The sequence below is a fragment of the Symphalangus syndactylus genome, chromosome 3 (assembly GCF_028878055.3).
Source record: "Symphalangus syndactylus isolate Jambi chromosome 3, NHGRI_mSymSyn1-v2.1_pri, whole genome shotgun sequence".
NCBI lineage: Eukaryota > Metazoa > Chordata > Mammalia > Primates > Hylobatidae > Symphalangus > Symphalangus syndactylus.
In genome coordinates, this window is record NC_072425.2 from 52,046,448 (window position 1) to 52,074,405 (window position 27,958).

At 46.8% G+C, this 27,958-nt stretch overlaps 2 protein-coding genes across 5 annotated transcripts in view; one reads left to right on the top strand and one right to left on the bottom strand.

Annotated features, from left to right (window-relative positions):
* Positions 1-10,127, top strand: part of IPPK (inositol-pentakisphosphate 2-kinase) — a 62,261-nt gene extending 52,134 nt beyond the window's left edge. For 2 of the 3 annotated variants that reach the window (XM_055271946.2, XM_055271944.2), the window contains exons 12-13: positions 5,108-5,187; positions 8,610-10,127. In XM_055271946.2, the coding sequence (XP_055127921.2) occupies positions 5,108-5,187; positions 8,610-8,835 (306 nt within the window). In that variant the 3' untranslated portion in view covers positions 8,836-10,127. Of the gene's footprint in view, positions 1-5,107; positions 5,188-7,949 lie in introns of all 3 variants that reach the window. The other variant, XM_055271948.2, reaches the window with a different exon arrangement.
* CENPP (centromere protein P) overlaps positions 9,906-27,958 on the bottom strand; it is a 289,893-nt gene continuing 271,840 nt past the window's right edge. Inside the window, exons 6-8 of one of the 2 annotated variants that reach the window (XM_055271954.2) lie at positions 13,281-13,360; positions 12,079-12,170; positions 9,906-11,672 (exon numbers count right to left, since the gene is read on the bottom strand). In XM_055271954.2, coding sequence (XP_055127929.1) covers positions 11,542-11,672; positions 12,079-12,170; positions 13,281-13,360 — 303 coding nt within the window. In that variant the 3' untranslated portion in view covers positions 9,906-11,541. The remainder of the gene's footprint in view (positions 11,673-12,078; positions 12,171-13,280; positions 13,361-27,958) is intronic. The other variant, XM_063636263.1, reaches the window with a different exon arrangement.

A 27,958-nucleotide genomic window follows, 5' to 3' on the forward strand; every position in this document is an offset into this window, starting at 1 on the left:
TTTTATTACAGGCATTCATTAACCCATGTATTTATTTCCTGCATTGCCCTTCATTCTGTCCTGTATTTCTGAGTATATATACATATATATATATATGGGATCATTTTGTTCTTGTTTGAAGAGCACTCTTTAATATTTCCTTTAGTGTAGGTCTGCTGGTGATGAGTTCTTAATTTTTGTTTCATGATATGTATAAATGATATTTTTGGAGGCTTTCTAGAATCTGTGGCTTGATGTCTTTTTTTCATTTTAGGAAAATATTAGCCTTAATTTTTTCTTGTTTTTGTCCATTTCCTGTTTTATTTATCTTTAATTTGTATTTATCTTTATTTTAATTTTTGTAAGAGATGGGGTCTCTGTCACCCAGACTGGAGTGCAATGGCATGATCATAGTTCATCATAGCCTCAAACTCCTGGGCTCAGGGGATCCTCCTGCCTTAGCCTCCTGAGTAGCTGGGACTACAGAAGCATGCCAGCATGCCCAGCTTTTTAAAATGTTATTTTATTTTTTAAGAGATGAAGTCTTGCTATGTTGCCCAGGCTGTTCTCAAACTCAAAGCCTCCTGCCTTGGCCTTCCAAAGTGCTGGGACAGGCGTGAGCCACTGTGCGTGGCCTTTTTCCCCTTTTCTTTTGGATTCTAATTACAAGTATGTTGGACACATTCTCCTAATTTTCTATTTCTTGTAGCCTTTGCTCTGTATTTTCTAGATTGTATCCTTTCCATGCTTCATTCTGAATATGTTCTTGTGGTCTGTCTTCCAGTTTAGCAATTCTCTTTAGCTTTCCCATTTTCTTACCTCTGCCTTGTTCCTTGACCCCGAGTTATTACCTCTCTTTGTCCAACCCGTATCTTCAGGTTAACTCCGTTTAGAAAACTAGTTAATGTGGTAGTGTTATGCTTCCTAAATAACATTTGCATTTTAAAAAGAGTGAATAATGTGGGAATTGCAGGTGTTTTGGAAGAAACAGTGGAAGAGACTTCAAACTCTTCAGACCATAGTAGTCAGCTGCCTCCTCAGCTTATGCCAAAGGTTGGTTTTGCCAGTTCTCCACCTAGAGCTACAGCAAGGATAACTGTTCCCTCCTTGTAACCCTAGCTATATCACCACAAGGGGAACCACAATTAAGAGAAATGCTAGCTGGTCTTCTGTCAATCATTGTTACATTGATTGAAATTATCCCCATCCAACCTGCATGTCTTCAGTTTTTTCTCATCTGCTGTTTAATCTGTTGAATTCTTAATGTCTATTTCTTCATCTTTTTAGTTCTAGAATCTCTGAATGATTCATTTTTATCATTTCCAGTTCTCCCTGAAGTTCTCAGTTTTGTCTTATATTCTTTGATACAGCATGTGTGTCTGGCACCTCCAATAGTTGGAATCCATGCATGTGTGTTTCTTTCTACTATTGTGGGTTTTTCTTTTTTCGATGGCATCTTTTTCTTTTAATCGACTTTTTTTTTTTAAGAGCAGTTTTAGGTTCTCAGCAAAATCAAGTGGAATGTGTAGCTTCCCATAGACCTTCTCCCCCATTGTGGTTTTGTTTGTTTTTGCTGGTTTCCATTCATGTCATCTTGTCTTCTTGTGTGTGCACAGTTTTGCTTGTGTGCTAGAAATTGTATTTGAACAATTATTTTAGAATTAACTTGAGGCCTAGAATCATACCTTCTTCCAGAGAGAATTTTAGGTTTGCTTCTATCAGAGGCCTGGGAAACACTAGCAGCTGGAGTCATTTTAATCCAGTTTTGATGGTTTGGTCTCTTTGAAGTAAAACTGTAATTCCTGGTAGGGCCTGTTGACTTTGGCTCACTTCTACCCTTTTTTTTTTTTTTTTTTTTTTTTTTTTTTGAGACGGAGTCTTCCTGTGTCGCCCAGGCTGGAGTGCAGTTGGCGCAATCTTGACTCACTGCAAGCTCCGCCTCCTGGGTTCACACCACTCTCCTACCTCAGCCTCCCAAGTAGCTGGGACTACAGGCGTCCGCCACCACGCCTAATTTTTTTTTTTTTTGTATTTTTAGTAGAGATGGGGTTTCATCATATTAGCCAGGATGGTCTCGATCTCCTGACCTCATGATCCGCCCGCCTCGGCCTCCCAAAGTGCTGGGATTACAGGCGTGAGCCACCACACCCGGCCATTTTTTTTTTTTTTTTTTTTTGAGACAGGGTCTCCTTCTGTCTCCCAGGCTGGAGTGCAGTGGTGCAATCTCAGCTCACTGCAATCTTCACCTCCCTGCAATCTTCACCTCTTGGGCTCAAGTGATCCTCCCACCTCAGCCTCCTGAGTAGCTGGGACTACAGGTGTGCACCACTACACCTGGCTGATTTATTTTTTGTAGAAATAGGGTTTTGCTACGTTGCCCAGACTGGTCTCATACTCCTGAGCTCAAGCCATCAGCCTGCCTTGGCCTCCCAAAGTATTGGGATTACAGGCGTGAGCCACTGTACCTGGTCTCACTTCTACTCTTAAAAGGGCAGTATTTTGGGTACTAACCCAAAGAAGGGGGGTCATGATGGTTACTGTCCCCATAGCCCTGAAGTTTGGTTAAAAGTTCCTCTCAGCCAACTGTGGAATTATCACTACCCTCTCTTGAAAAAGCAGACCCAGATACCTTTGTCCTTCCCTATTCTAGCAGTTCTTCCCTGGCTTGTTAGTTCTGCCTTCAAGCAGATACTTTGTCTAGCTTTTTTAGTTGGCCTCAGCAGTTGGGTTGGCCTCAACTACCTAGTCTGGCATTACATGAAGTGGAAGTCTAACCTCTTCATTTTATGACACACACACACCAAAATCTGATACCAAAATCTGAGGATGCTCAAGTCTCGCAGTTAAGTCCTCCATATCTGCAGATTCTGCATCTGGAGGGCCGACTGTATGTGTGTGTGTGTGTGTGTGTAATTCTCCCCATCTGATGACTGAGAAATACTTCATTGTTATAATTTGCATTTCCTTGATTTTAGTAAGATTGAACATCTTTTCATATATATATATATACACATATATATGCATATATTATATATATGCATATATGTGTATATATATATTCCTTTTGTCAATTTATGTGGTCCACTTTTGGGGGTAGTTTTCTTTTTTCATATTGATTTCTAACGCTATATATATTCTTAACATTGATAGTCTGTTACATGTTGTAAATATTTTCTCCCAGTCTTTTATTTATTTATCTTTTGCCTTTGAATTATGACTGTATTAGATAAAAGCTTTTCATTCATTCATTTCCTTATTTATCTGAGACGGGGTCTTGCTATGTTGCTCAGGCAGGTCTTGAACTCCTGGGCTCCAATGGTCCTCCCTCCTTGGTCTCACAAAGTGCTGGGATTACAGGTATGAACCACTACACTTGGCCCTGCTAAGGCTTTTTAATTTTATGTTTTCTTTCTTTCTTTTTTTTGAGACAGAGTTTTGCTCTTATTACTCAGGCTGGAGTGCAGTGGTGTGATCTTGGCTCACCACAACCTCCACCTCCGGGGTTCAAGCAATTCTCCTGCCTCAGCCTCCCAAGTAGCTGGGATTACAGGCATGCGCCACCACACCCGGCTAGTTTTATATTTTTAGTAGAGACGGGGTTTCTCCATGTTGGTCAGACTGGTCTCAAAGTCCCGACCTCAGGTGATCCACCTGCCTCAGCCTCCCAAAGTGCTGGGATTACATGAGTGAGCCACTGTGCCCGGCAATTCTACGTTTTCAAATCTGAGAGTCCTTAATGGCTTCTGGGTTTTGCCTCTTAGAAAGGCTTTTGCAGTACACTAAGGATGTGGTACATGTTTTATACTTCTTTCTTATATTTAGTAATTCTTTTGGACTGGGATGTTTTTGTACTCTGGGAAATAGCTGATTTCCTAGCTAACTGAATAGAGTGTAAGGATAGGAGCTGCTCATTTCCATCTGCTGTGAAAGGTTTTCTCACGCCTGAAGAATAGTGTGCAGGCCTGAGCTAAATTCGTGCTTTGAGGTTCTCCCCACTCCCTACCACCCAGTCCTGCCCTTTGGAAAGTGCAGCTTGGATGTTTTCGAAGGCCAGATCCTCCGGGTTATATGCAATTGAGGGGAGCGGTTAAAAGGGAGACAGGAGATGATGGTCTGTCATCAGTACAAATATTGAGGCCAGTGATGTGTGAGGCCCAATTCCTTTTTTTTTACAACTGTTTATTTTTGTGAAAACGAGAGCTATGCCATCTAAAACAATCCAAACCATATATGAAAGTCCAAAGGAGGAAGGGGAGAGAGTGCCTCACATTCTGCTCTGTAGAGGAGACAGTTGTGAGCATTGTGGTGGCTGTCCTTCACCTTTCTTCCTGCCTGCATCACACACATGAGCACATGTACAGCTTTACATATGTCGACCCTTGACAGTGTGGTGTGTGCTGAGCTGTCCCTGGTCAGTATGGACAGACCCACATAGCTTGGAGCATGTGTTGAAGAGTGCAAATGTCAGAGCCAGCATACCGGGTTTGAGTTCCTGCCTTGCCATTGACGAGCAGGGCACGACGGACAAGTGATCTCTGTGTCTGTTGCTTGTCTGTAAAGTGGGACGCCAGTCGTGCTGCCCTGTTGGGCTGCTGTGAGGGTGGAGCAAGTTAACACACACGCACAGCCTGTAGAAGGGTGGCCGTCTGCACTTGTCTCTGGTGGCTGTATGATGTTCCGGAGGGAATGGCGTTCTAAGCGATGCCTTGCTGAACACCCCCTGCACCCTTCTTGCAGGTGTCGAGTGATGCTCACTTGATACTCTGAGTGTGGCCAACATGTGGGGCTTAGGTGGCTTACTGCTTTTCCTTCCAAAGGCTGACTGTGGTGACCTTGCTGAAGACAGATCATCCGTTTCAGGGTCTGGAGTTGGGATCCCACACTGCTTGTCTTGAGAGGTCAGGGGGCGCTGCTGGCCTCTGATCAGCCCCGTGGGGTGGAGGGCTGGCCCAGGTGCTCTCACAGGGCGACCTCCTGACGCCCCTGCTCACTGTGGCCCTCGCTCCTAATCCCACCCTCAGGTTCTGAGGCAGGAAGCAGTTCCCGCACTTGGCTACTGGGAAGGAAGGTTGTGTGGGGGGCAGAGGCTTCCTGTGTGACCTGGAGCTGATCTTTCCCGCCCCTGCAGGTGCAGCAGTACCGTGTCGCCATGACTGCCAAGGACTGCTCCATCATGATTGCGCTGTCCCCCTGTCTGCAGGATGCCAGGTGAGGCCCCCACTGCAAGGCATGCAGCTTGGGTCTAACGGGGTTTTATGGACAGTTGGTTAATTGTTAATAGGATAGTTGGTTTCCCCATATTTAGACTCCTTGATGGAGTGACATAACTTCCTTGGCCTATGTGACATCATGGGGCTTACTAACTCTCGCCCTCTAGAAGCTTGTAATTCAGTCGAAAGACAGGTTTATGGAGAATAACTTAGAAGGATTGTTATTACATTGAAAGTTACTGTTTTCTAAGAAAATACTCCAAGAGCTCAGAAACAATGTGGACAGTGAGCTGCCCATTCCATTCCCTCAAAGAAAGCCAGCCCCTGAGATGTGTGGGTGCCTGTGGCCCTTGTTCCTCAGTCTCCCACGGTGCCAGCATGGCACACCTGCCTTTTTACCACCACAGTTATTTGAAAGCCTGTAAGGCACGCATTCATTTTTCTGCTTCCTCTTCTGAATAACCAGCCTTTTTGCAGCCCCTCTCCCTAATGTCACTAGTTTTATCCAGTCCCCTCTGTTTCTGGGAATTCGGGATGAAACTGATAATCTCATAGTCGTTAGCATCTCCATCACTGATCTTCAGGGGTGCCAAACCCTGCACCCAGTATTTGCGGAATGTTCCGCATTCTTCTAACATGTGTTCCTGGGTCAAGATGACCTTGGTTGCTGGCTGCCAGCCACTCATTTTCCTGGTGCTTTTGAACTAAACAGTTCCCAGGATTCCTGTTCCCTGGCAGGCACAGAATTGTTTACTTTCCAATATGAAATACTGAGGAACATTATAGGGCGTAACTGAAGTAGAAAAAAGGTTGTTCTATTTAGTCGAAAACTCCTGTTATCCCCTAAGGAAATACCTACAGGGCTAAGTTATGAGGAATTCCTTAGCTGGATTAAACTGGTGGTGTTCGATGAGAGAAAACCCATGAAGATACCACTGTTCAGCAGCCCCCCGGACCAAGGATACAGCTGGGCAATGGAAATGTGCTTGTATGCAGGGTGCTCAGGTGGGCTATGAAAGGCCGCTGAAGGACAGACGTGTTACTCACCTCGTCTAGCACTTGGGAATCTCTTAGTGCCTGGTCAGTGATGTCAAAATGGAAACCCAGCATGTGGGGAAAGCTGAGGGGCCCGGGTCCTTACGACCAACTGCTCAGCAGAAACGACACTGGGAGGGGAGGGGAGGGCGTGTCCCCGAGGTGCTGAGCCACGTGGCTTCTCAGACCTAGGGTGCAGGCACGGGAACCATCCTGCACAAAGCACTCTAGCCAGGCCTTTCTCAACAAAAGGAGAGGATTTCAGAGAAGGCTTCTCCTCCGAGAACATGAGAACATGGCATGTGGGGCTGGGCCTGCTTCCAGGAAGGTGCGTGCAGTGGCCACACCTGTCAAGTTACAGTAACTGTGGTGCTCTAGAGGCCTAGGGACAAACTAAGGCTGGGATTTATCATGAGTCATCTTGGCATCTTGAGATGCCTGGTAGACCTGAGACTAAATTTAGATCCCTAGACTTTAATTTGCAGCTCACAGATAGACTGACCACATTTAAACTTCTTACATCCCCTAAAATAAAGGCTTCTCCAGCTCTGCACTACTGTTTCTGCCCTGTCATAAAGGAAAATGTCTCAAGTTGGATCTGCCTTCCTGTCACTGCAGAGCTTTGCCTCTTTGGGAATTTGGAACTGTGGAGAGAGCTGCCATGGCTTCCCGTGCCTAAACCCTGCTGCTCCTCTCGACCTCCCATTTGAAACACAGCATGCGGCCTTGGCTTCTCCACCTCGATCCCTAGCACCCTTGGAGGCTGCTGGTCCCCCGGTAACCCCCAGTGGGTCAGTGTCCTGGAGAACAGCCTTCCAGGCAAGGGCAGCCCCCCCTGCAGCCAGAAGGCCACCTGAGCCTCATTCTCCAAGGCTGCTAGAGGGCACACTTTTGGCACAAGGGACAGGTGTGTCCCTGGGGCCTCTTGCCCAGTCTTGGCCTCCGGGGTGCTGAGGGGAAGAAGAGCATTTCTGTGTCAGGAGCTGGTGCCCACTGGTCACTGCCATTGGTTCCCATGGAGCTAGCTCATGGTTGACTCAGGTAGTCAGACCCTCCCTGGGAGCTGCCTGGAACATCCTTCCTGTCTTTACACCCATGGTCTTGTCAGGTGCTGCTTCTGAGAAATTGGGGTGTCCTTTAAAATACGTAGCCCTAGTCATGGGCTGGGGATGTGCCTGTTCCAGCCCGGATGCACCAAGCTTGGGTCTCAGGCCTCAGAACTGAGCGGTACCTTGGGCTTCTGCGGTTCTCTCAGTAAAATGTGGCCCCTTGGGACGAGCTGCAGGCACATTCCAGCTTCTGGAGCGAGGCTTATGATCTTAATTTGTAAATGAGTTATTTGCTGTTTACTCTTCAGGTGAGAATAGTTACTGACCCCAGCAGCTGAGTCGGATTCGTTTTTCCTACAAACAGGATTCTGGGGCAGGGCAGCAGTGAGCGCCAAGGCCGTGGTGAGCAGCGTCAGAGCAGGGACGTGCTCATCAGTATTTCCTCTCCTCGGCAGGAGCTTTTGAAGTTGGGGTTTGGCTTGTTGATTTCTAAATCTCGAAGAGTAGTAAACATTGGGACACCAGAACCCAGGATACTTCTCTTGGACTGAACCGAGCTTAGGTCACTTGTTTAGCCAGTGACTTGAGTGCTGCGTGCTGAGTGCCCTGAGACGAAAAGCGGGACACACAGCAGTCAGAGCTCAGGACTTAGAGTAATCCTAAATGTGTTTTTCAGGGCAAATAATCATATCTCGTTATAAGCACATGACTTCTGATGTTAAAACCACAAAACTAAGCCCTGAGAGGCAAAATACAAAGGACTGAAGATAAAATTTGCGCCAGATCTCTTCAAATGTGAACCAAAGGAGCTTGCGTTTCTCAGCAGACAGGAGAGGCACAGAAGGAGAAGGCTTGTCGACATTTCATCCATTTGGCGCTGGAATGGCCAGATCTACTTTTTATTTTTTCTTGGGTTTTGTAATACTTGGCTCATGATAAAGTGATTTTTCAGCGTTCGTTTATACCACTGGGCTGGGGGAACATCGCTCACATGTTCCACATAATTACTTTTCCATCTTTCAGTCCTTTAACCCTCTCTCACCTGGTATGGTGGGGTGCACTGGCCCGAGGAAGCTTTGCATGCTGGTGCACACAGCTGGCACAGACAGCTGTCACACGCACAGATCACAGATGCACAGAATGAGTGCTCTTTGTGAGCTGGGGTGTGAGGCCATTCACTTCTCTTTTAAAAGAGATTGATTCATCTAACTTTGCAGAAGTCACAGAAAAAATATAATAAAAACATACTAGTTGAAAGAAGGAAGGGAGAGAGAACGGGAGGGAGGGAAATGAATGGGAGGCTTGTGTATCCTGAAATGGTATTTTTTACTTGCAGCTCTGATCAAAGGCCTGTCATCCCTTCATCGAGGTCCAGGTTTGCCTTCTCCGTGTCTGTGCTGGACCTTGACCTCAAGCCCTACGAGAGCATTCCCCATCAGTATAAACTGGACGGCAAGATCGTCAACTATTATTCAAAGACTGTACGTGCCAAAGACAACGCCGTGATGTCGACTCGGTTCAAGGAAAGCGAAGATTGCACATTAGTTCTCCACAAGGTCTAACTAACTCTTTCCCTGCAGTGTCTTTGAAACTTGAACATAGAATGTGAAGGTTGAATGATTGATAGAGCTGTTTTCTGTTGTGTTGGGTGACCTTTGGTTGTGAATGTTTTTGCTTTTAACCCCTTTTGAGGTGGGATTGCCTCTTGGAGACATGGAATTGAAGAGCACTAGAAACATCTTCCTGGTCAAGGAATGTAGGACGTGAGTGCTGTGTCCCAGGAAGCTGCTCACACTCTTAAAATGGAAGTGTCCGTTAAGCCCTGGGAAGACCTTCTGGATAGTTCTTCCTTCCCAACCAGGGCTCATGTCTGATTCTCTAATGCGAAAAGCCTTATTCTAAGACCCAAGGTTTGGATCTGCTACCATCAGAGTCCTAACATAGAAAACTTGAATTGTCACATACATTTTACAGTTTGGACTTTTAAGAAAACATGGATACTACTGGAACTTTCCCCAGCTGAGTTACATGGTCACTTTTTCAGTGCAAACCACATATCAACACAGGTTTTTAGGTGGTTCCCTGCTGCAGAGCGTGACCTCGTGGTCATGCAGATGCCGGTTCTGAGCAGTGTAGACTCAGGGTCCCTGTGGAGGTGCTGAAGCCCACAGTTCCACACAGGGCAGCAGGGAGCGCAAGACTCAGGTCAGGATGGACACCACTCATGCGAGCATTGACCTTTTTTTTTTTTTGCTTTACAATTTAATCTTTCACATGCGGGGGAGATGAGCGGTTCTTTCCCACTAAAAATTGCTGCTGTAGAAGTTGGAGGTGGAGCTGTGACTGGCTGAGCTGCTATGGCCGGGCTGGGCAGTGTGCCCCAACAGCTCAGTGCTTTCCTGACACTCCAGTGTCTAGGGTGGTTGAGGAGCGAGTTCTCTCTTCCTCCCGGACCGAGTTCCTCCCTCGGGTTTGCCTTGAGACGTGTTGCGTTTTTGGGCCCCGTGGCCTCTCCCTGCCAGGCTGCCACAGGCCCTGCTTCTGGAAGGTGAACAGCTCCTGGCTGCTGCCGAGAGGGTTCTCGTTGGGGTCACCAAAGTGTGCCCGGCTGCTATGAAAAACATTGGGAATCTTGGTTTCAGTTTTTTATTCTATGCTAGGTTGTACAGACTTATTTATATCATCGTTTTGAGGGACTAATGGAGGCTTATTGTAACATATAATATTAGTGAAACCATGGAATTATATGAAAATGATACATGAGAAATAAGGAAACTATTTTGCTGATTGATTGTAAATTTTTGTGGGAAATTTTGTGATAACTTGAGAATTATACTTGTTTGAATCAAGGCAACTCTTCTAGAATTTATTGTTCAATTCTGTCATATTTACTTCTAATTAATTCTATACTCAGAGGTGCAAAAAGATGATAGATAGATACTTATACAACCGGACACTTTTACTGTTGTTTTCTTCTCACTTCGAATGACACTGTCTCATACACACAGCTCCTGTGTGCTGGGATGGGGGCTTTGGTAAAGTGCACGGAGCTCATGGACGAGCCGCAGGCTCTGGGAAGTGTGGAGGGAGTGGCTGTTGAGTACTGTCTTGACCCAAGGGAGTTCACTGTTGCTGGGCTGGGGCTGGGGCAGCCTCATTTGGGATGATTTTGCCCACTGTCATGGTGTGTGGAGGATGCTGGGTCCTGGGTTCAAGTGCACATGTGAGGGAACCCCAGTCCATGGGAAGGTGGGCTGGGCTCCCTAGGTCCTTCAGGGCTGCAAGAGTTAGTTATTGCCTAGCACAGGGCCCAGACAGGGCTGGGCTAGACACGATGAAAACAGCCTGTATTTGAGGGAGAAGGGAAAACAGACGGACACCCCCATTCTGGTCTTGGGTCCCACCAGTCCGGGCTGTGAGGAGCCCCTGAGCCACAGGTGCCACTGCTGTGGATGCGTTTCTGGCCCGTCCTGGAAACTGCTGCTGCTGCTGCGTGGTCATGACGGCCCTGATTGGTTTGAGACAACACACGTTCACAGATCCTAACAATGCTAAATGGGCGACTGATGATGAGGTCACGGTTCTTAATGGCACGTCTGGGACGATCGATGTAGCACTTAGGCTGTGCAGGGGGGTCTTTCATAAAGGACCTCATTCCTCACATCCTGGCCCAGGAACAGTGCTCTTTGCTGTCTTAGGCTATTCTTGTTATTAAGCTGACAGCTCCACTTTCTTGTGGAAGACCAAGAACAGCGTGAGGACTTGCTGAGACTGCCTCACAGCGCCACTGTGCGGACCAAGGGGAGGCAGGGAGCGTGGGCGTGGCTCCCCTGGGCTACTAAGTACAGTTTAAAGATGAGGCGCCATAGGCATCCATCTCCAGAGCCCCCAGGAGGCAGGAACCAGGATAAGGGTGGCTTCTCCCAACTGAGCAATGTGGCCGCCATGTCCAAGGTGGACTCCGTGTAAGGCTGCGGTGGGTGGGGGGATGGGTCCTCCCCACACATCTGAGGACACACAACCACTCGGTACATTTTCTCAGATGTTAAGCTTATTTTTGTAAACCACATTGTACGTGTCACTTTTATACTTAACTAGTTGTATTTATTTTTCATGTCATGAGAGTTTCCATATAATGTGCCATAACTGCATAGACAGCATGTCTTCAGAGTGTGGTTTCTAAGTGGAAAATAGCAAATGTTTATATTGAATAAAATTGCATGCTCCTCCACGCAGCATCTTAATCCTCCACATTCACTGTTTTGGAACTAGTTGTTCTCCTCTGCACAAAGCGATTTTATCAGGCTTTCCAGAGCAGCTTCGATTCCAAGCAGTCCTAGCAGGGTTCGGAAGCTGAGAGGAGCGGTTTCTATGGCTCTGTTCTTGTCCAGCTCCAGGGCTATAAAGAAAACATTAAACCGGGGTAAGAAACTTCAAGGTGGCAGATTTTGGTTTTTTGTTTTCTGCTGGCATGGACCTCACCAAGACCCCGCCCTCCTCCCGACTGGCTGCATGGGATGGGACGTGCTAGTGGCGGGCGAGGAGACAGCGCGAGTAGGAGGCCTCACCTATGGCTCGAGGCATATTCCCTGTGCATTCAGCCTGGGAGGGCCTTGGGGCAGCAATCCCTTTTCATGTTCTTTTTGATTGATTATTGATAAAAAAATTTAAAAATTGATAGACAAAGTACATTAATGAGATTTCCAATTTTTGATTTTTGCCCTTTGAAACCCAGAAGAAACAGGCAGGTGGCTTTGCTGGGCATGTTGAGAAGTCATCTAGAGCAACCACACCCAGGGCCCTACCTCGCTGTGGGACTTTGGTGAGAAGATCCAGCTTTGGAAAAACCTTCCCATCTTCATCTATTTGTATCCTCCAAACAATGACTAATTCAAACCTGAAAAAGCGGTAAAGCATGTTGTTATGTGCTTTTTGAAATCTGGCGAAAAGATTAGCAACCATGAGTCGCACCTGGTCTCCATTTCCCCATGCTGGGCTTCCCTGCTCCTAGAAACCCCGACCCACAGTGAAGAAGAGGCACGGTCAGTAGCACAGGCAAATGGAACCAGGACCACAGGAAGGTATTGCTCTGTCCCCACTGCATTGGCAAACATTAGTAGGCCAATACCAGCGAAGTACAGAACATGGAGCAACAGAAACTTCAAAATTACTGGTGGGAGCAGACATGGACAAGCCACTTTGGAAATAATCTGGCATTGATAGTAAGCTGAACATGCATCCATGTATGACACAGGAACTTCATTTCTAGGCAGTTGAGCCCAGGAGAAGCTTGTGTACTGTGTGCCAGGAGGTGTGAGCCAGAACAAAGAAGCCACATGCTCCAGAGCTGAAGATCGCAGCAAGACGCTGTGTATGATCCCCTCCGGGAGGATGAGCAGCGAAACTGCACTGCAGCTGCTCGTGACCCTGCAGGAGGTTAAGGGTGACAAAGGCAAGTCCCAGAAGCCTACATAAGGAGCACACGATTTTAAAGCTTGGAAACCAGTTGAGTTGAGGCATTCACACACGGGTCATAAAAGCACACCCAGATGGATACATGTCCACACATGCACAGCCAAGGGAAGAGGATGGAGAACATGGCACGGGCCAGGGTGGCGCCGGGGCTGGTGGAGGGATCGGCTGTGCTGTCAGGGCACTGAGCCTGTCCTGTTTCTTCTCATTGCTTTGGAGTTTTCCACTCACCCCTGGCTTCCTCCCTTCGATTTCGGAAGTAACAGCAGATCCACAAGCGTCTCCACTTTCTCCCAGCCTCCTTTCCTTGACCCCATAAGGAAGTTTTCCCCCTGCGGCCCAGCACATCCTCCAGGGCTCCAGCTCCTCGCATCCCCACGCTGGGCATATCTGCTGGGACCACTGATTCCTCCAACCAACGACCTTTAGTTCTTGGTTAGGTGGTTTACTACTTAGAATCCTACTTAGGTGGTCTCCTACTTAGAATTCTTGTTTGAACAGGAAATGGGAGGCCCCGTGGCCTGTGCAGACTCACCCTGGCCAGCTGGTGCTGCGGATCCCCATGGAGCAGGAGGAGGGCCCCTCTGAGAGGTACACAGCATCTGGGTACTTTTCCTGCATGGGGAGAAGACACGGTTAGACAGATCCACTGGTGAAGAGAAAGGGGCCGCGGGAGGGGCACGGGGCACCATTCCAGGTGTCTGGCGAAAATCAGGGTCCGAGTGTTCGTGCAGCATCCATGGGTGCCGACTGCCCCTCCTGCCCTTGCTGTCACACACGTCCGCCCCACTGTAGGTCTCTCCACAGCCTCCAGGCTCCCATGACTGCTGCTTCCCCATCATGAACATTGTACATAACCTCCCTACAGCTGTATTCTCATTTCACAGGTTTCCCCACACCCCTTCCATCTGGGATGGCTCCTTGGTCTGCCCTTGTCTGTCACAACCTGGACGGTGTGGGGAGGACTGGTCAGAGGATTCCCCAAGCGGATGCATCAGGCTCCTTGCTGGAAAGCAGCTGTTTTCTCAGGGTTTTAGCATCTGACCTGAAAAGCCCTTTGAGCTGAGGCTCTGTGAGGCCTGTGGCCGAGCCTGGACACCCCTCATCTGTCCGTCCTCAGGACTCCCCCAGTGGTGTCCAGCTCACACACCGTCTTGGGCACGGGCAGGAGCCCACCCTGGTACCCTCACTGTGCCCAGTGGTGGCGTGGCTCCCACTGTAGTAAAGGAAATGGCCTACCTTGGTGAAAGTCAGCTAAATGATGAGATGGCATTTTATAGTCAAAAGCCTCCTCCCGAAAGCAGGGAAATCAAGTGGAATCTCACAGATTTCTAGGCTTGCAATTCTGGGAGATTCTGGTTTCCCCCATGCACTATGAAAATTCTGGACACGTCTGCTTGTTTCTGTTACTCACAGCAGGACCCGGTAGCCTCTAGCTATCCCACAACTGACTCGCAAATTTAGATCATCAAACCACAACACAGTTTGTTTACTGGAACCTGAACAGATGATACATACTCAAAACTGATAAGAGTAATAGTGGCCCTATCCTCTCAGTTCTTAAAAACTTGTCTTTTTGGGCTGGGTGCAGTAGCTAATGCCTGTAATCCCAGCACTTTAGGAGGCGAAGGTGGGCGGATCACCAGGTCAAGAGATTGAGACTGTCTTGGCCAACACAGTGAAACCCTGTCTCTAGTAAAAATACAAAAATTAGCCGGGCCTGGTGGCACAGGCGAGTAGTCCCAGCTACTCAGGAGGCTGAGGCAGGAGAATCGCTTGAACCTGTGAGGTGGAGGTTGCAGTGAGCTGAGATTGCACTACCACACTCCAGCCTGAGCAACAGAGCAAGACTCCATCTCAAAACAAACACACACTTGTCTTTTTGGCTAGGTGCGATGGGTGGCTCACGCCTGTAATCCCAGCACTTTGGGTAGGCCAAGGAGGGCAGACCACCTGAGGTCAGGAGTTCGAGACCAGCCTGGCCAACATGGTGAAAGCCTGTCTCTACTAAAAATAAAAAAATTAGCTGGGCGTGGTGGTGGGTGCCTGTAATCTCAGCTACTTGGGAGGCTGAGGCAGGAGAATCTCTTGAACCCAGGAGGTAGAGGCTGCAGTGAGCCGAGATCATGCCACTGCACTCCATCCAGCCTGGGCGACGAGCAAAACTCCATCTCAAAAACAAAAACACACACACACACAGAAAACCTGTCTTTTTGTCTGCTCTTGTGAGAACAGATTGCAGGGTCGGGGTGACAGGAGACTTTCACAGTAGGCTCCAACTGAGATGTCGAGTTCCTAGGGCCAGTCTCTGACAGACGTGCTTTCCCTTCCTGTCCTCTCACAGCGACTGATGTGGAAGCCTGGGGGTGCTGCTTAAGTCCCATGCAAGCCCTGCCATGATTAAAAAGCACTGTGGCCTCCCCAGGCCTTAGGGAAGGATAGTGAGGGGAGGTTTCCCCTGAGAAGCATCTGGCCTGACAGCTAGTCAGAGGACACAAGGCAAGGGAGCAGGCTGGAACTGCAGTGACAGGGCCTTCCTGCTGCTCCAGAGACTTGCCGGATTGAACCAGATCAGTTCTGCTGAATGAGGTTGTGTGGGGACAATGGCATGACAAAGCTTTTAAAGGAAGCAGCCCCTGCATCGCTGAGCTCTTGCCAGTGTGGGAGGCCCTCACCCTGTGCATGTGGGCCCAGCATGGCAAGGGCGCATCGCAGCACCAGCTGCACTCGCCAGAGGCTGAGAGGGGTCTGGCGGAAGCTTACAATTACTAACTTCAGCACAACAGTTTCCATAAGAAAATGTATACCTAAGTGATTTAAGTGGAAAGTGTTGGTTGATTTTTAAGCCGCAGGCTCTTCCAAATTCATCACAACTGCATGAGGACCGTAAGGGAGAGCCTGTGAACGTGGCAGCTCAGCTTCCAGGCTGGCTCAGCGGCAGCACTTGGGACTCATTGGGATGGCTGGGGCCTGGGCCAGCTCCAACTTGGGGCCCGAGGCTCAGCCTCCAAGCACAAGGGAGCAGATGGAGCAGCTCTCTGCCTCCCTAGGCCTCTCCTCACCTCTCCTTGTGAGCAAAAAGGGGTTTAAATTAGATGCTTTGACTAAAAAATTTAAGTGTACCTTACTCCCTTTAGTTTGTAAAATAAAGTCAAAGGTAGAAACGCTGACATTAGGAAGAGGTCAGGCATTCAGTGCATGTTTCTGGAGGACTTTTGTGGGACTGTGTGCAAAGGTTCTTTTGTGGAAGTTAATAATGCTCCATTCATTTAGCCAAGGTCATGGTCACTGATAACTTGAAATAGAAAGGATGGGTCTCATTGGCAGACGTGTACAGGTGGAGAGAGAAGATGGAAAAGCTGTGAACAGGGGTACATTAGTTATATACAATTCAAGAGAGTGGGCTTGAGGTCATTAGGCCTAAGGTCAGCACATCTCAACAGCAGTCAAGTTTTATAAATGACTGTATTTGACGTGGATAAAAGATGACCAAATTGGCAAGAAAGAGTTAAGACAAACATGCTCTGATGAGGAAGAGGTATGTACCATATATTTTCAAATGCTTTCCATGACAAATAGTTACACACACAAAAAATTGAATTGGAAAATCACAAGCCTTATCTGGAAAGCTCCTTAGATGTGTCATATTTAAAACCGAGGCCAAGAGAAGGAAGGCACCTGGCTGAGCCCCCGTGGGACAGTCTTAGACCCGTGGCTCTTCCTAGTGCACCTAAGGGACCTGCACACCCCTGAGAGTTCTGGCTTAAGGAAAGTGAGTGAGACACCTGTGCTTCCGTGGATATTGTCAGGAAGGTGGTGATATAGGGGTGGCTGTTGAGAGGGGACCTCGTTGAGCACACTAACTGGTTGGCAGGCATTGGCGCTTTCCCGCTGGAGCCCCCAACCTTCCACAGGAAAGCTCGTCTTAAGCTAGAAATGCTGAGGCAGCGATTCAAGTGGGTGTTTGTTCAGCTGGTTGCCACATGTGGGGAGTTTGCATTTGAGAGCTGTCCTGGTGTTTATGATAGAAAGATGGCTATGAGAACGTTGGCAATTTGATATCCAGCCCCAGTTTTACACCTGAGACCCACTGTGCTGTTGTAATAGCTGCTGGATGCTAGTCCAAAGGGAATAGAATTTTTAGCAGAGCTTTACAGAAAACCAACCTTGTATTATATTTCAGTGCAATACCAAAGAGGAATGCTATGTCTCCCACTTAAACAAATGGGAAACCTTGAATCCTGAGTTTAAATCTACCCTTGGGTGTCCACAGATATGTTAACTGATCTAGACTTTAATATTTTCCCAAAAATTATGTCTGGCCGATTCAGTGACTTTTAAAGAATTGAGATAAATTCATATAAATTATATGAGACATAATTCCTTTAAAGTGTATAATTCAATGGGTACTAGTATATTCACAAGGTGGTGCAACCATCACCACTTTCTAATTCCACAATATTTCATCACCCCCTAAATGTACCCTTTAGCTATTGCCCCTAGTCCCCTTAACACCCACCCTCCCAGTACAGCCATAAGCAACCACCAGGCTACTTTCTGTCTTGCTTTCATTTGTATTTTAGTAACATTTTCTGTTTTGAAAGATATTCTGGTCTATTGAGAGACGACATCAGTGAGGTTACACCATGGCATAAAATGCTGGCAAAACTCACCCTGGACTCCTCAGTAACTGGCACTGGGCCAACTGGATATTCACATGATAAAAAAACAAACTTCAATGCTTACTGCACACCAAATACAAAAATACTCTAATGAATCATAGAAATGTAAGTGCTAAAACTATAAAACTTCTCTATTCAAGACATTTCATACAAATGGAATTATATATGGTCTTTTATGTACCACATTTTGTTTATCCAATGATCAACAGACTTTTGGGTGGTTTTTACTTTTTGGCTATTTTATTTTTTAAAAAATTATTATTATTATTATTATTTTGAGACAGTCTTGCTCTGTCGCCCAGGCTGGAGTGCAGTGGTGTGATCTTGGCTCACTGTAGCCTCCGCCTCCTGGATTCAAGCAATTCTCCTGCCTCAGCTTCCTGAGTAGCTGGGACTACAGGCACCTCCTGGGTTCAAGCGATTCTCCTGCCTCAGTCTCCTCAGTAGCTGGGACTACAGACGCGTGCCACCATACCCGACTAATTTTTGTATTTTTAGTAGAGATGGGGTTTCACCATGTTGGCCAGGATGGTCTTGATCTCCTGACCTCATGATCTGCCCGCCTTGGCCTCCCAAAGTGTTGGGATTATAGGCATGAGCCACTGTGCCTTGCCCTTTTTGGCTTTTTGAAATAATGCTCTTAGCATTACTGTTCATAACATTTGTGTATAAGTTTTGCACATACATATTTTCATTTCCCTTGGTTATACATCTAGGAGTAGGATTTCTGGGTCATATAATAACTCTCCAACCACTGGGGAGTTGCCAAACTGTTTCCCACAGTGGCTGCACTGTTTTTATAATTCCATCAGCAGTGTATGAGAGTTCTGATTTCTCCATAGCCCCATCAACACTTTGGCCACGAGTTGGTATCTCATTGTGATTTTGATTTGCTTTTCTCTTATGTGCTTACTGGCCATTTGTATACCTTCTTTGGAGAAATGTTTATTCAGATGTTTTGCCAATTTTTATTTTTTTTTTAGACAGAATCTTACTCTCTCTCCCAGGCTGGAGTGTGGTGGTGCATTCTTGGCTCACTGCAATCTCCACCTCCCAGGCTCAAGCAATTCTCCCACCTCAGCCTCCCAAGTAGCTGGGACTACAGGCACATGCCACCACACCTGGCTAATTTTTGTATTTTTTTTATATGGACGGGGTTTTGCCGTGTTGCCTAGGCTGGTCTTGAACTCCTGGGCTCAAGGGATCTGCCTGCCTCGGCCTTCATAGTGCTGGGATTACAGGTGTGAGCCACTACGCCTGGCCCCTTTGCCTATTTTTAAATTGGGTTATCTTTTAGTTATTGAATTATAATAGCTCTTTATATATTCTAGAACAAGTCACTTACCTGATATATGATCAAAAATATTCTCTCATTCTGTGAGTTGTCTTTTTACTTCTTTAATGGTGTCACTTCAAGTACAAAGTTTTCATTTTGATGAAAACCAATTTAAGTTTTTTCTTTTTGCTTTCTGCTTGTGCTTTTGGTGTCATAGCTAAGAAACCATGACCTAATTCACAGTCACAGAGATTTACATTTATGTTTAATTCTAAGAGTTTTACATTTTTAGCTCTTAAAGTTAGGTCTTTGATCCATTTTGAGTTAATTTTTATATATGGTGTGAGGTAGGGGTCCAGCTCCATTCTTTTGTCTGTGAATATCCAGTTGTCTGAGAACCAATTGTTGAAAAGACTCTTCCTTCCCCCATTCAATCATCTTGGTTTCATTTGTATTTTAGTAACATTTTCTGTTTTGAAAGATACTGTGGTTTATAGAGAGATGACATCCGTGCGGTCACACCATGGCATAAGATGCTGGCAAAATTTACCCTAGACTCCGCAGTAACTGGCACTGGGCCAACTGGATATCCACATGTAAAAAAAAATGAACTTCAATGCTTACTGTACACCATATATGAAAATTTACTCTAATGAATCATACATAGAAATGTAAGGGGCTGGGCACAGTGGTTCACACCTGTAATTACGGCACTTTGGGCGGCCAAGGCAGGTGGATCACTTGAGGCCAGGATTTCGAGACCAGCCTTGCCAACGTGGTCTCATGGTGTAACCCCTTCTCTACTGAAAATATAAAAATTAGCCAGGTGTGGTGGCGTGTGCCTATAATTACAGCTACTTGAGGGACTGAGGCACGAGAATTGCTTGAACCTGGGAGGTGGAGGTTGCCGTGAGCCAGGATTGCACACTGCACTCCAGCCTGGGCGACTGAGACTCTGTTGTCTCAAGAAAAGGACATGTAAGGGCTAAAACTGTAACACTTCCGAGAGAAAACATAGGAGTAAATCTGTGCAATTCTGGGTTAGCCAAAGATTTCTTAAATAAAAAAGCAGGCCGGGCATGGTGGCTCATGCTTGTAATCCCAGCACTTTGGTAGGCTGAGGTGGGAGGATCACCTGAAGTCAGGAGTTTGAGACCAGACCAGCCTGGCCAACATGGTAAAACCCGTCTCTACTAATAATACAAAAATGAGCTGGGCATGGTTTCACACGCCTGTAATCCCAGCTACTCCAAAAGCTGAGGCAGGAGAATTGCTTGAACCTGGGAGGCAAAGGTTGCAGTGAGCCAAGATCACGCTATTGTACTCTAGCCTGGGCAACAAGAGCAAAACTCCATCTCAAAAAATAAATAAAACTAACTAAATAAAAAAGCAGTGACCATAAGAGAAAAATAAATTAGCTAACTGACAGACTGGCTTCATCATAATTAGAAACTGCTACTCTTAAAAGCCATTGTAAAGAAGAAGAAAAGGAAAAAGGCCAACCTCAGACTGAGTGAAAATATTGGCAAAAACTTATATCCAGAATATATGAAGGACACAACTCAGTAAAAAGAAGATAAATAACCCAATTTTAAATAATGGGCAAAGGATTTAAACCAAACTAGTGACGTATCTTTTGGACATCTCTTATTTGGTTAAATGTGCAAAAGATACATCATTAGTCATTAGGGAATTGCAAATTAAAACCACAAGGTAGTGCCACAACATACCCATCAGAATGGCTAAAATAAAAAAGAGAATAATACCAAGTTCTGGTGAAGATGTGGAACAACTGGAACTAACATACACTGCTGCTAGGAATTGGATAAGTTTGGCAGCTTCTTACCACATTAAACATACACTTACTATGTGATCCAGCAATCCCACTCCTAAATATTTACCCAAGAGAAAGGAAAACATGTCCATACAAAAAAACTGCACGCAAATGATCATTAATAAGAGCACCAAAACTGGGAGCAGCAAGTGATTCTTTAAGAATGCACGTCAGTCCCATTACCACCTGCTGGTGGTGGGGAGAAGGGCAAGGATGAAGTTCGGAGCAGGGCAGGGCCAGAACACACAGACTGGTCCCCAGACCCCCACCTGATGTCATTTGGAAAGGATCACACTGATTGCTGCATGGAGAGTGGACTGGGGAGGTGGGCAAGATGTGGGAGAAAGCAGGGGGACCATGGCTGAGTGACACTGGAGTGACGTGGATGTGCTCTGGGGGTGTGGCATCAGGGCTTGCTGGATGTGGGGCATGGAGAGTTTCTGACCTCCAGGACAGGGGTGCAGATGAGGTACTTTTTGTGGGGTAAGGCAGGAGAGGTGTGTCGGGGGTGATCAGAGCTGAGTGTAGGCGGGAAGGTGGGGAAGTGCGCAGGGATCACTGAGGAGGGAGTAGGAAACAGCTCCTGCAGCGTCTGGTGAAACCAGCAGAGATACGTCTGTTGAACTTGGCACTGTGGGTGTCTGGGTGAGTGGACCACCCTACCCCTGCTCTCCACGCACAAGACTTCTGAGAGAAGTGTGACAAACTTCAGAAAGGTTTAGAAATGCCTACAGCAGGAGCACTGGGAAGAATAATGATCTGCCCTCATTTCAGAAAGAAAACTGACAAATACAAAGGCACCTCTGTGCCAGACACTGGTCTAGGTTCTTCACATGTTACTATGCATATGATCTTACCTGTGTTAGACAATCAAACATTACCGAGTGAACAGGTACTGCCGGGGCCTTGGGGCCAGCGCAGCTGCTCTGCCCGGGACAAGGGGCCTTGGTCCCACCTCAGCCCACTTAGCTGTTGATTGGCTATATGACTGAGAAATCCCTTTTAAACTCTCTGAGCCTCAGTTGTGTTTTTAAAGTTTAATTTGAGGCCAGGTATGGTGGCTCATGCCTGTAATCCCAGCACTTTGGGAGGTCAAGGCGAGCGGATCATGAGGTCAGGAGATTGAGACCACCCTGGCCAACATGGTGAAACCCCTTCTCTACTAAAAATATAAAAATTAGCTGGGTGTGGTGGCGCGCGTCTGTAATCCCAGCTACTCGGGAGGTTGAGGCAGGAGAATCGCTTGAACCAGGGAGTCAGAGGTTGCAGTGAGCCGAGATTGCGCCATTGCACTCTAGCCTGGCAACAGAGCAAGACTCTGTCTCCAAAAAAAAAAGTTTAATTTGAATGTAATTTTGAATTTACAGAAACAGTACACAAGGAGAATGTGAAGCTGCCACCTGTTCACACTGCCTGTCACCTCCCTCTGTGTTGCGCCATGCTGACATGGTACCCCTCACCCCTGGACACACACAAGGTTTTTCCCCAATTGAGCACATCTCCTGTGTGACCAAAACATACCTCTCCAAACCAGAACGTGCCCCTTCAGATGTCCCCAGCTGTCCCAACTGCATCTCTCCTTCCTTGTCCCCTCAGGCCCCAGCATGGCTGGTCTTGACAGCCTGGGTGCAGCTGCTGGCACCACAGATGGCTGAATCTGGGCCTAATGCTGCATATCCATGCTGAGGTGATGCCAGGTTTGGAGCCCCACGGAAATGCTGCCTGTGCGCCTCAGACGCGGCCCCACCACTGTACTCCTGAGACCACTGTCCACTCCCGAGTCTAAGACCCTATGATGAGACATGGCAACACCAACGACAGTGAGGGTGCCAAAAGATGGCTTTCCGTTTCCATCATTCCTCCCACATCTGTTGGCTTTCTACCAGCAAAGAGCTTCTCCTTTTCCCTTATTCATTTGTATCAGTATCCACTCACAGTCACTTGTGTATTCCACAGGCTGTAACCTGTTTAAGATCACTATTGGTCGTGATGTTCAAGCCCCCAGGTCTGGCCAGTATGAGCTCCTGTAAACTGCTCCTGGTTCTTCTGACACAGCCCCACCATTCTTTGAGGTCTTCCTACTCTCTGGCATCATCAGCTGTTTTGGGCTCATTTTGTACTTCCCTGCCCAGCTCTGGAATCAAAGGAGCTGACAGTATCTACAAACCAGGACCTGGGCTCGTTGCTCCTGGAGCTTCATTACTTCTAGGGCCTGTCAGTGGAAAGAGCTAGGAAGGACGCACTGGTGTGTGCAGGTGCATGAGCCACTTGCAGCCACTTCCACCCCTGTCTGTGCACACCCATACTCAAAACACGCAGGCACAAGCTCTCCCAGACACCTCAGTCTAGCTCTTTGACATCTGTCAGTCGCTTTGTGTTGGGGAGAGACTGCGTCCCTTCACCCTCAGTGTATCCCCTTGTTTGATCAGCCAACTTACAGTCTCCCAAGAGTGCCTGCTTTCCCCTCCCAGCCCACTCCGTGGGCACATGGAGCGTGACATGCAGCTGACACAACGCAGTCGTTTATCTGACACCGAGACTTTCCCGGGCCTAATACCAAGCCAGGCACCTCTGTCCTTTTGGTCACAGCGTGGCATTTAAATGAGGGCTGGTACCCCCATGGGGGAGGCGAGATGGGGTTTTCAGATTTTCAAGAGCTCTAACACGGAAAGGACTGGCTATTCGAGCGCTTTGTATCATCACAATCATTTGAAGTAACAACTAACCGCCGGCAGCACCAGAAGCTCCCTTTGGAAATTTCCTGATTGGCACACCTAGCAGAAGAGAGTCCCTCACTGACACAGCGTCCGACTGAAATGTTAACAGAAATCCCCAGGCTACAAGGCTGGACAAAAGGTGCCTGACTTTTAAATCTTTTGATTACATACAGGATGGAAAGACTATCTCCAAGTCTAATTGTGTGGATTTTTAACCAGTTTTTCTAGACTCTATTTGTGTTTTTGAAGTAAATACGTCCATGTAGTGATACAAGCAGAACGGAATGCAGTGGCTATGCTGCTGAATTGCCTCCTGTAAACCATATTAGCCTAACTTTCCTGGACGTGGTCCTGAGGCTCAGACACGCAAACACAGACCTAGCGACACAAACGTCTGCCCCCAAGAGTCGTCTGGTTGGTAAAAAACAAGGGAGCACAGCAGCTTGCTGGCTCAGGAGGCATCAGACCCACTTGTCTGACCCAGTGTGGGGACGGAAGTTAGAGATCAGTCGCCCTCAGTAGATGAACATGGGTGTCCAGGAAGGACCCTCAGGGGACCTGCACCGTCCACAAAACTATCCACAAAAATAACTGGGAACAGCTGAGGAGCTCTGTTAGAAGGATTGCTTGTCCACAGGGAGTTAAAAAATGTGTCCTAAATGTTGCTTAGTAAAACAACCAGAAAAGCCTCTCTATTCCAAACCCATGGTGGGGCATAAACCTGGGAGAGTTGGAATGTCATTGCAGCACTTTGCCACAGGAACAAAAACACAACCCCCACCAGAAGGGATGGCTGACCCGGCCCAGTCAGGGCATGACTTGTGCTGTCTTTCTGGTAGTGACTGATGCCCTGGAACCCTCTCAAGGGCTTGTGCCAGACATTCTCCATGTGCCCCAGCCACAGTGGGGCGGCCCAGCCCTCAGCACTTACCTCATCTCCGGACCTTTGCAGAACAGACCAGCCAGGAGCCTCCATCCTCCCTTCACCCAACTTTTCTTGTTTGTACAGACTTGGGAAGAACCAGGGAAACCCAGAGTTGAAAGAGACCCTCTATTGGAAATATATCCCAGTGGCATTTTTAAAACGAAGAGCTGGGGAATTTTAATAAACAAACAGCAAATGCAAGCATGAATAATGGGCCTGTATGGACAGAAAGAGAGCCAGGGCAGGAGACAGCAAATGACAGGCCAGAAGCCAGATCTCACACCCTTCTGTTCCTGTATGGAACCTCAAGCTAAATGTGGTTGAAAAGAACTCCAAAGATTTTGTGACATGTGAAGATTACATGAAATGCAAACTTCAAACTTCAATGTCTGTCATAAAGTTTGATTGGCACACAGCCACCCTCACTTAGGTATATACAGTCTGTGGCTGCTTTTGTGCTGAACTTAGTGACTGAGCAGACTACATGGCTGCAAAGCTTAAAACAGTTACTCCTTGGCCCTTTGCAGAAGACACGGACCTTGAAAAACCAGGGGAGGTGGGTCCCACTGGTCCCCCAGGGAAGCCTGTGGAGCTCCAGGCAGTTTGGATGTTCATGAGACACAGATAAACCAAAAGAGAGGTTGGAGGAGGCCACAGCCTAGGGGGAAAGTAATCTGACCATGTCTCGTAAATGGAGAAACATCTAGTGGGAGCTACACCATACTTTTAATAGTGCTTTCTCTTGGGAAGTGACTCTGAGAAACAAGAGGAAAGCAGATTAAAAAACAACCACTGGGCCGGGTGCAGTGGCTCACGCCTGTAATCCCAGCACTCTGGGAAGCTGAGGCGGGTGGATCACCTCAGGTCAGGAGTTCAAGACCAGCCTGGCCAACATGGTGAAACCCCGTCTCTACTAAAAATACAAAAATTAGCCAGGCATGGTGGTGGGAGCCTGTAGTCCCAGCTACTCAGGAGGTTGAAGTAGGAGAATCACTTGAACCTGGAAGGCAGAGGTTGCAGTGAGCTGAGATCACTCCACTGCATTCCAGCCTGGGTGACAGAGGGATACTCCATCTCAAATAAAAACAAAAACAAAAACAAAACAAAACAAAAAAAACAACCACTGACCACACAATCACTCTTGTATGGCACAGTGATAGTCTAGCCAGGGGCTAGCGTTGGAGGGGAAGGTCTGTCCTGTGTGACCTTAGCCCCTAAGCCTAAGATGGACTTTTTCCTTTTTCTTTTCACCCTTTTTGTTTCCTGGACTCCTTTCAGGGCCTGGTTTGGGTGCCATTTCTGTGCTTCTGAATAGTAAAATGGTTTTCAAATCCCTAGGGATGAAATTCCAACAGAAATCCCTTTATTCTCAACCATATTTCCATTTCCCTGTCTTTTTTCTTTTTTTTTTTTTTTGACACAGAGTCTTACTCTGGGTGTGGAATTCACTCCATCCCAGGCTGGAGTGCAGTGGTGCGATCTCAGCTCACTGCAACCTCTGCCTCCGGGGTTCAAGCGATTCTCCTGCCTCAGCCTCCCTAGTAGCTGGGATTACAGGTGCCTACCACAATGCCCAGCTAATTTTTAGTAGAGATGGGGTTTCACCGTCTTGGCCAGGCTGATCTCGAACTCCTGAGCTCATGTGATGCACCTGCCTCGGCCTACCAAAGTGCTGGGATTACAGGTGTGAGCCACTGTGCCTGCCCTCCTTGTAGTTTTTGCCATGTTTTATCATAGTTCATTTTAATTCTGTTAAGCTAGAAAAATTCCTCAAAAAAAAAAAAAACCCTTCAGTTATTTGTTTTATAATTGAATATTTAAATTTCATTTATCTGCAATCTTTGTAATCTTTGCTTCTCATACTAATTTCTGTCTCAGGAGACAGGAGACAGTGTGTTCCGAGCTGGCCATGTGGACAGGCCAGTGGGATGCCCTGCCTCCTGACCTTGTTCCAACTGGAACCTTGTACACAGTGCAGGGTGGGACCCACTGCTGCCTCTCCCCATGTGATGTCACATCACGCCCCCACAAAAAATGAAGACAAGTTATTTCCCCATGTAATTTCTCCCTCCTGACACATCCTCTAGATTCCCACTACTCCAGATACTCTGTGGAGGGTTTTCTAACTAGAAATCACTGTCCCTTTGCTAGGGTGATTATAGAAAGCTCAGAGGAGCAAGGACTACTGTGCTGGGGTTGTGGGGATGAGGCCAACTCGCCCTCACATGCCCACCTTCTCTCCTGCACTCCTTCTCAGAGGGACCCATGGCAGTGGTGGGTGAGAGCTGGCCCCTGCCCTTGGCCAGCCCAGAGAGAGAGAAGCCCTGTGACTCACAAAACCCACACCCCCAAAGAACTCCACCTCAAACCAGTTTGAAAACAAACCTTAGCACTTTTTGGGAAATCAGAATTGGTGCCGGGAGAGATCACGATGTGAACGTTTGGCCATAAACAATTTGTCTAGAAAATGGAACTAAAAGAAGGAACAAAGGGATGTGGGAATCCTAAAAATGAATAAAAGTTACAAATATGATTCTTCTATACTTTCCCACTTTAGAATGGAAAGGGGGAAATTACTCATGCAAAGTTGGTAATTTATACACCTTAGAAACATGCACCCTGCAATCACTCTAAAGGCAAATGTACCCATAAAAAACCAACTTCCCATTAAGATTACTAGAGAATGCTTCAGATTGGAATGTAAGTCCTAGCAGTAGTTCTTTTTTAAGATTATCATTGAAAGTTAATCATGTAGTAATTTTATGCTTTGAAAAGGAATTCACTTCCCTCCTAGACCACTAATGTGAAAATGTGAGCCAAGTTGGTTTAAAATAGTCAGAAATGATAATGAAGAAGCTAAATATACACACACATATAAGTGTAACAGTAGATACTAGAAACTCTTCAGAGATAATTCCACAATTTTCTCTTTATGTAATTATTTATATGTAATTATAACAGATAATGAAAGTAATAGTCCAGATATACACAGAAAATTTTATCATTAAGGTTTAAACTCTCATTATTTCATAAATCTCAAAGTAATGCTGTCTAAAAACATTGAAACTAATTATAATTTAAAGTTATGATCCCATTTAAACTTTTTCACGGAATAAGGGAGATTCTGAGATGGGTGGGCATTCTTGAGGTCTTCAGGTTCTTTTTCACAAGACAAATCACTCCCACTCCTGTCCCCACCCTGTTTGGAGCCCTTCATTGGTTGCAGGCCCTGTGCAGTCGACTTGCACTATAGCTCATTCAATCCTCACAGTGGTCATATGAAATCTTCAGTATAATGCTCATTTTAATGAAAGTAAGGCTCAGAATAATTAACATAACTTGCTTAAGACTACACAACTAGGCCGGGCGCGGTGGCTCACGCTTGTAATCCCAGCACTTTGGGAGGCTGAGGCGGGCGGATCACGAGGTCAGGAGATCGAGACCATCCTGGCTAACACGGTGAAACCCTGTCTCTACTAAAAATACAAAAAATTAACCAGGCGAGGTGGCGGGCGCTTGTAATCCCAGCTACGTGGGAGGCTGAGGCAGGAGAATGGCGTGAACCCCTGGGGGCGGAGCCTGCAGTGAGCCGAGATCGCGCCACTGCACTACAGCCTAGGCGACAGTGAGACTCCGTCTCAAAAAAAAAAAAAAAAAAAAAAAAAAAGAAATTTTGTATTACATCAAGAGCTGATGGTTAAGGAAAAATAAAACAAAATGAATACTAGGCAGAGATTTAAAACTTGAGGGGCAATGAAAGGTCTCGGCAAAGTAGTCCA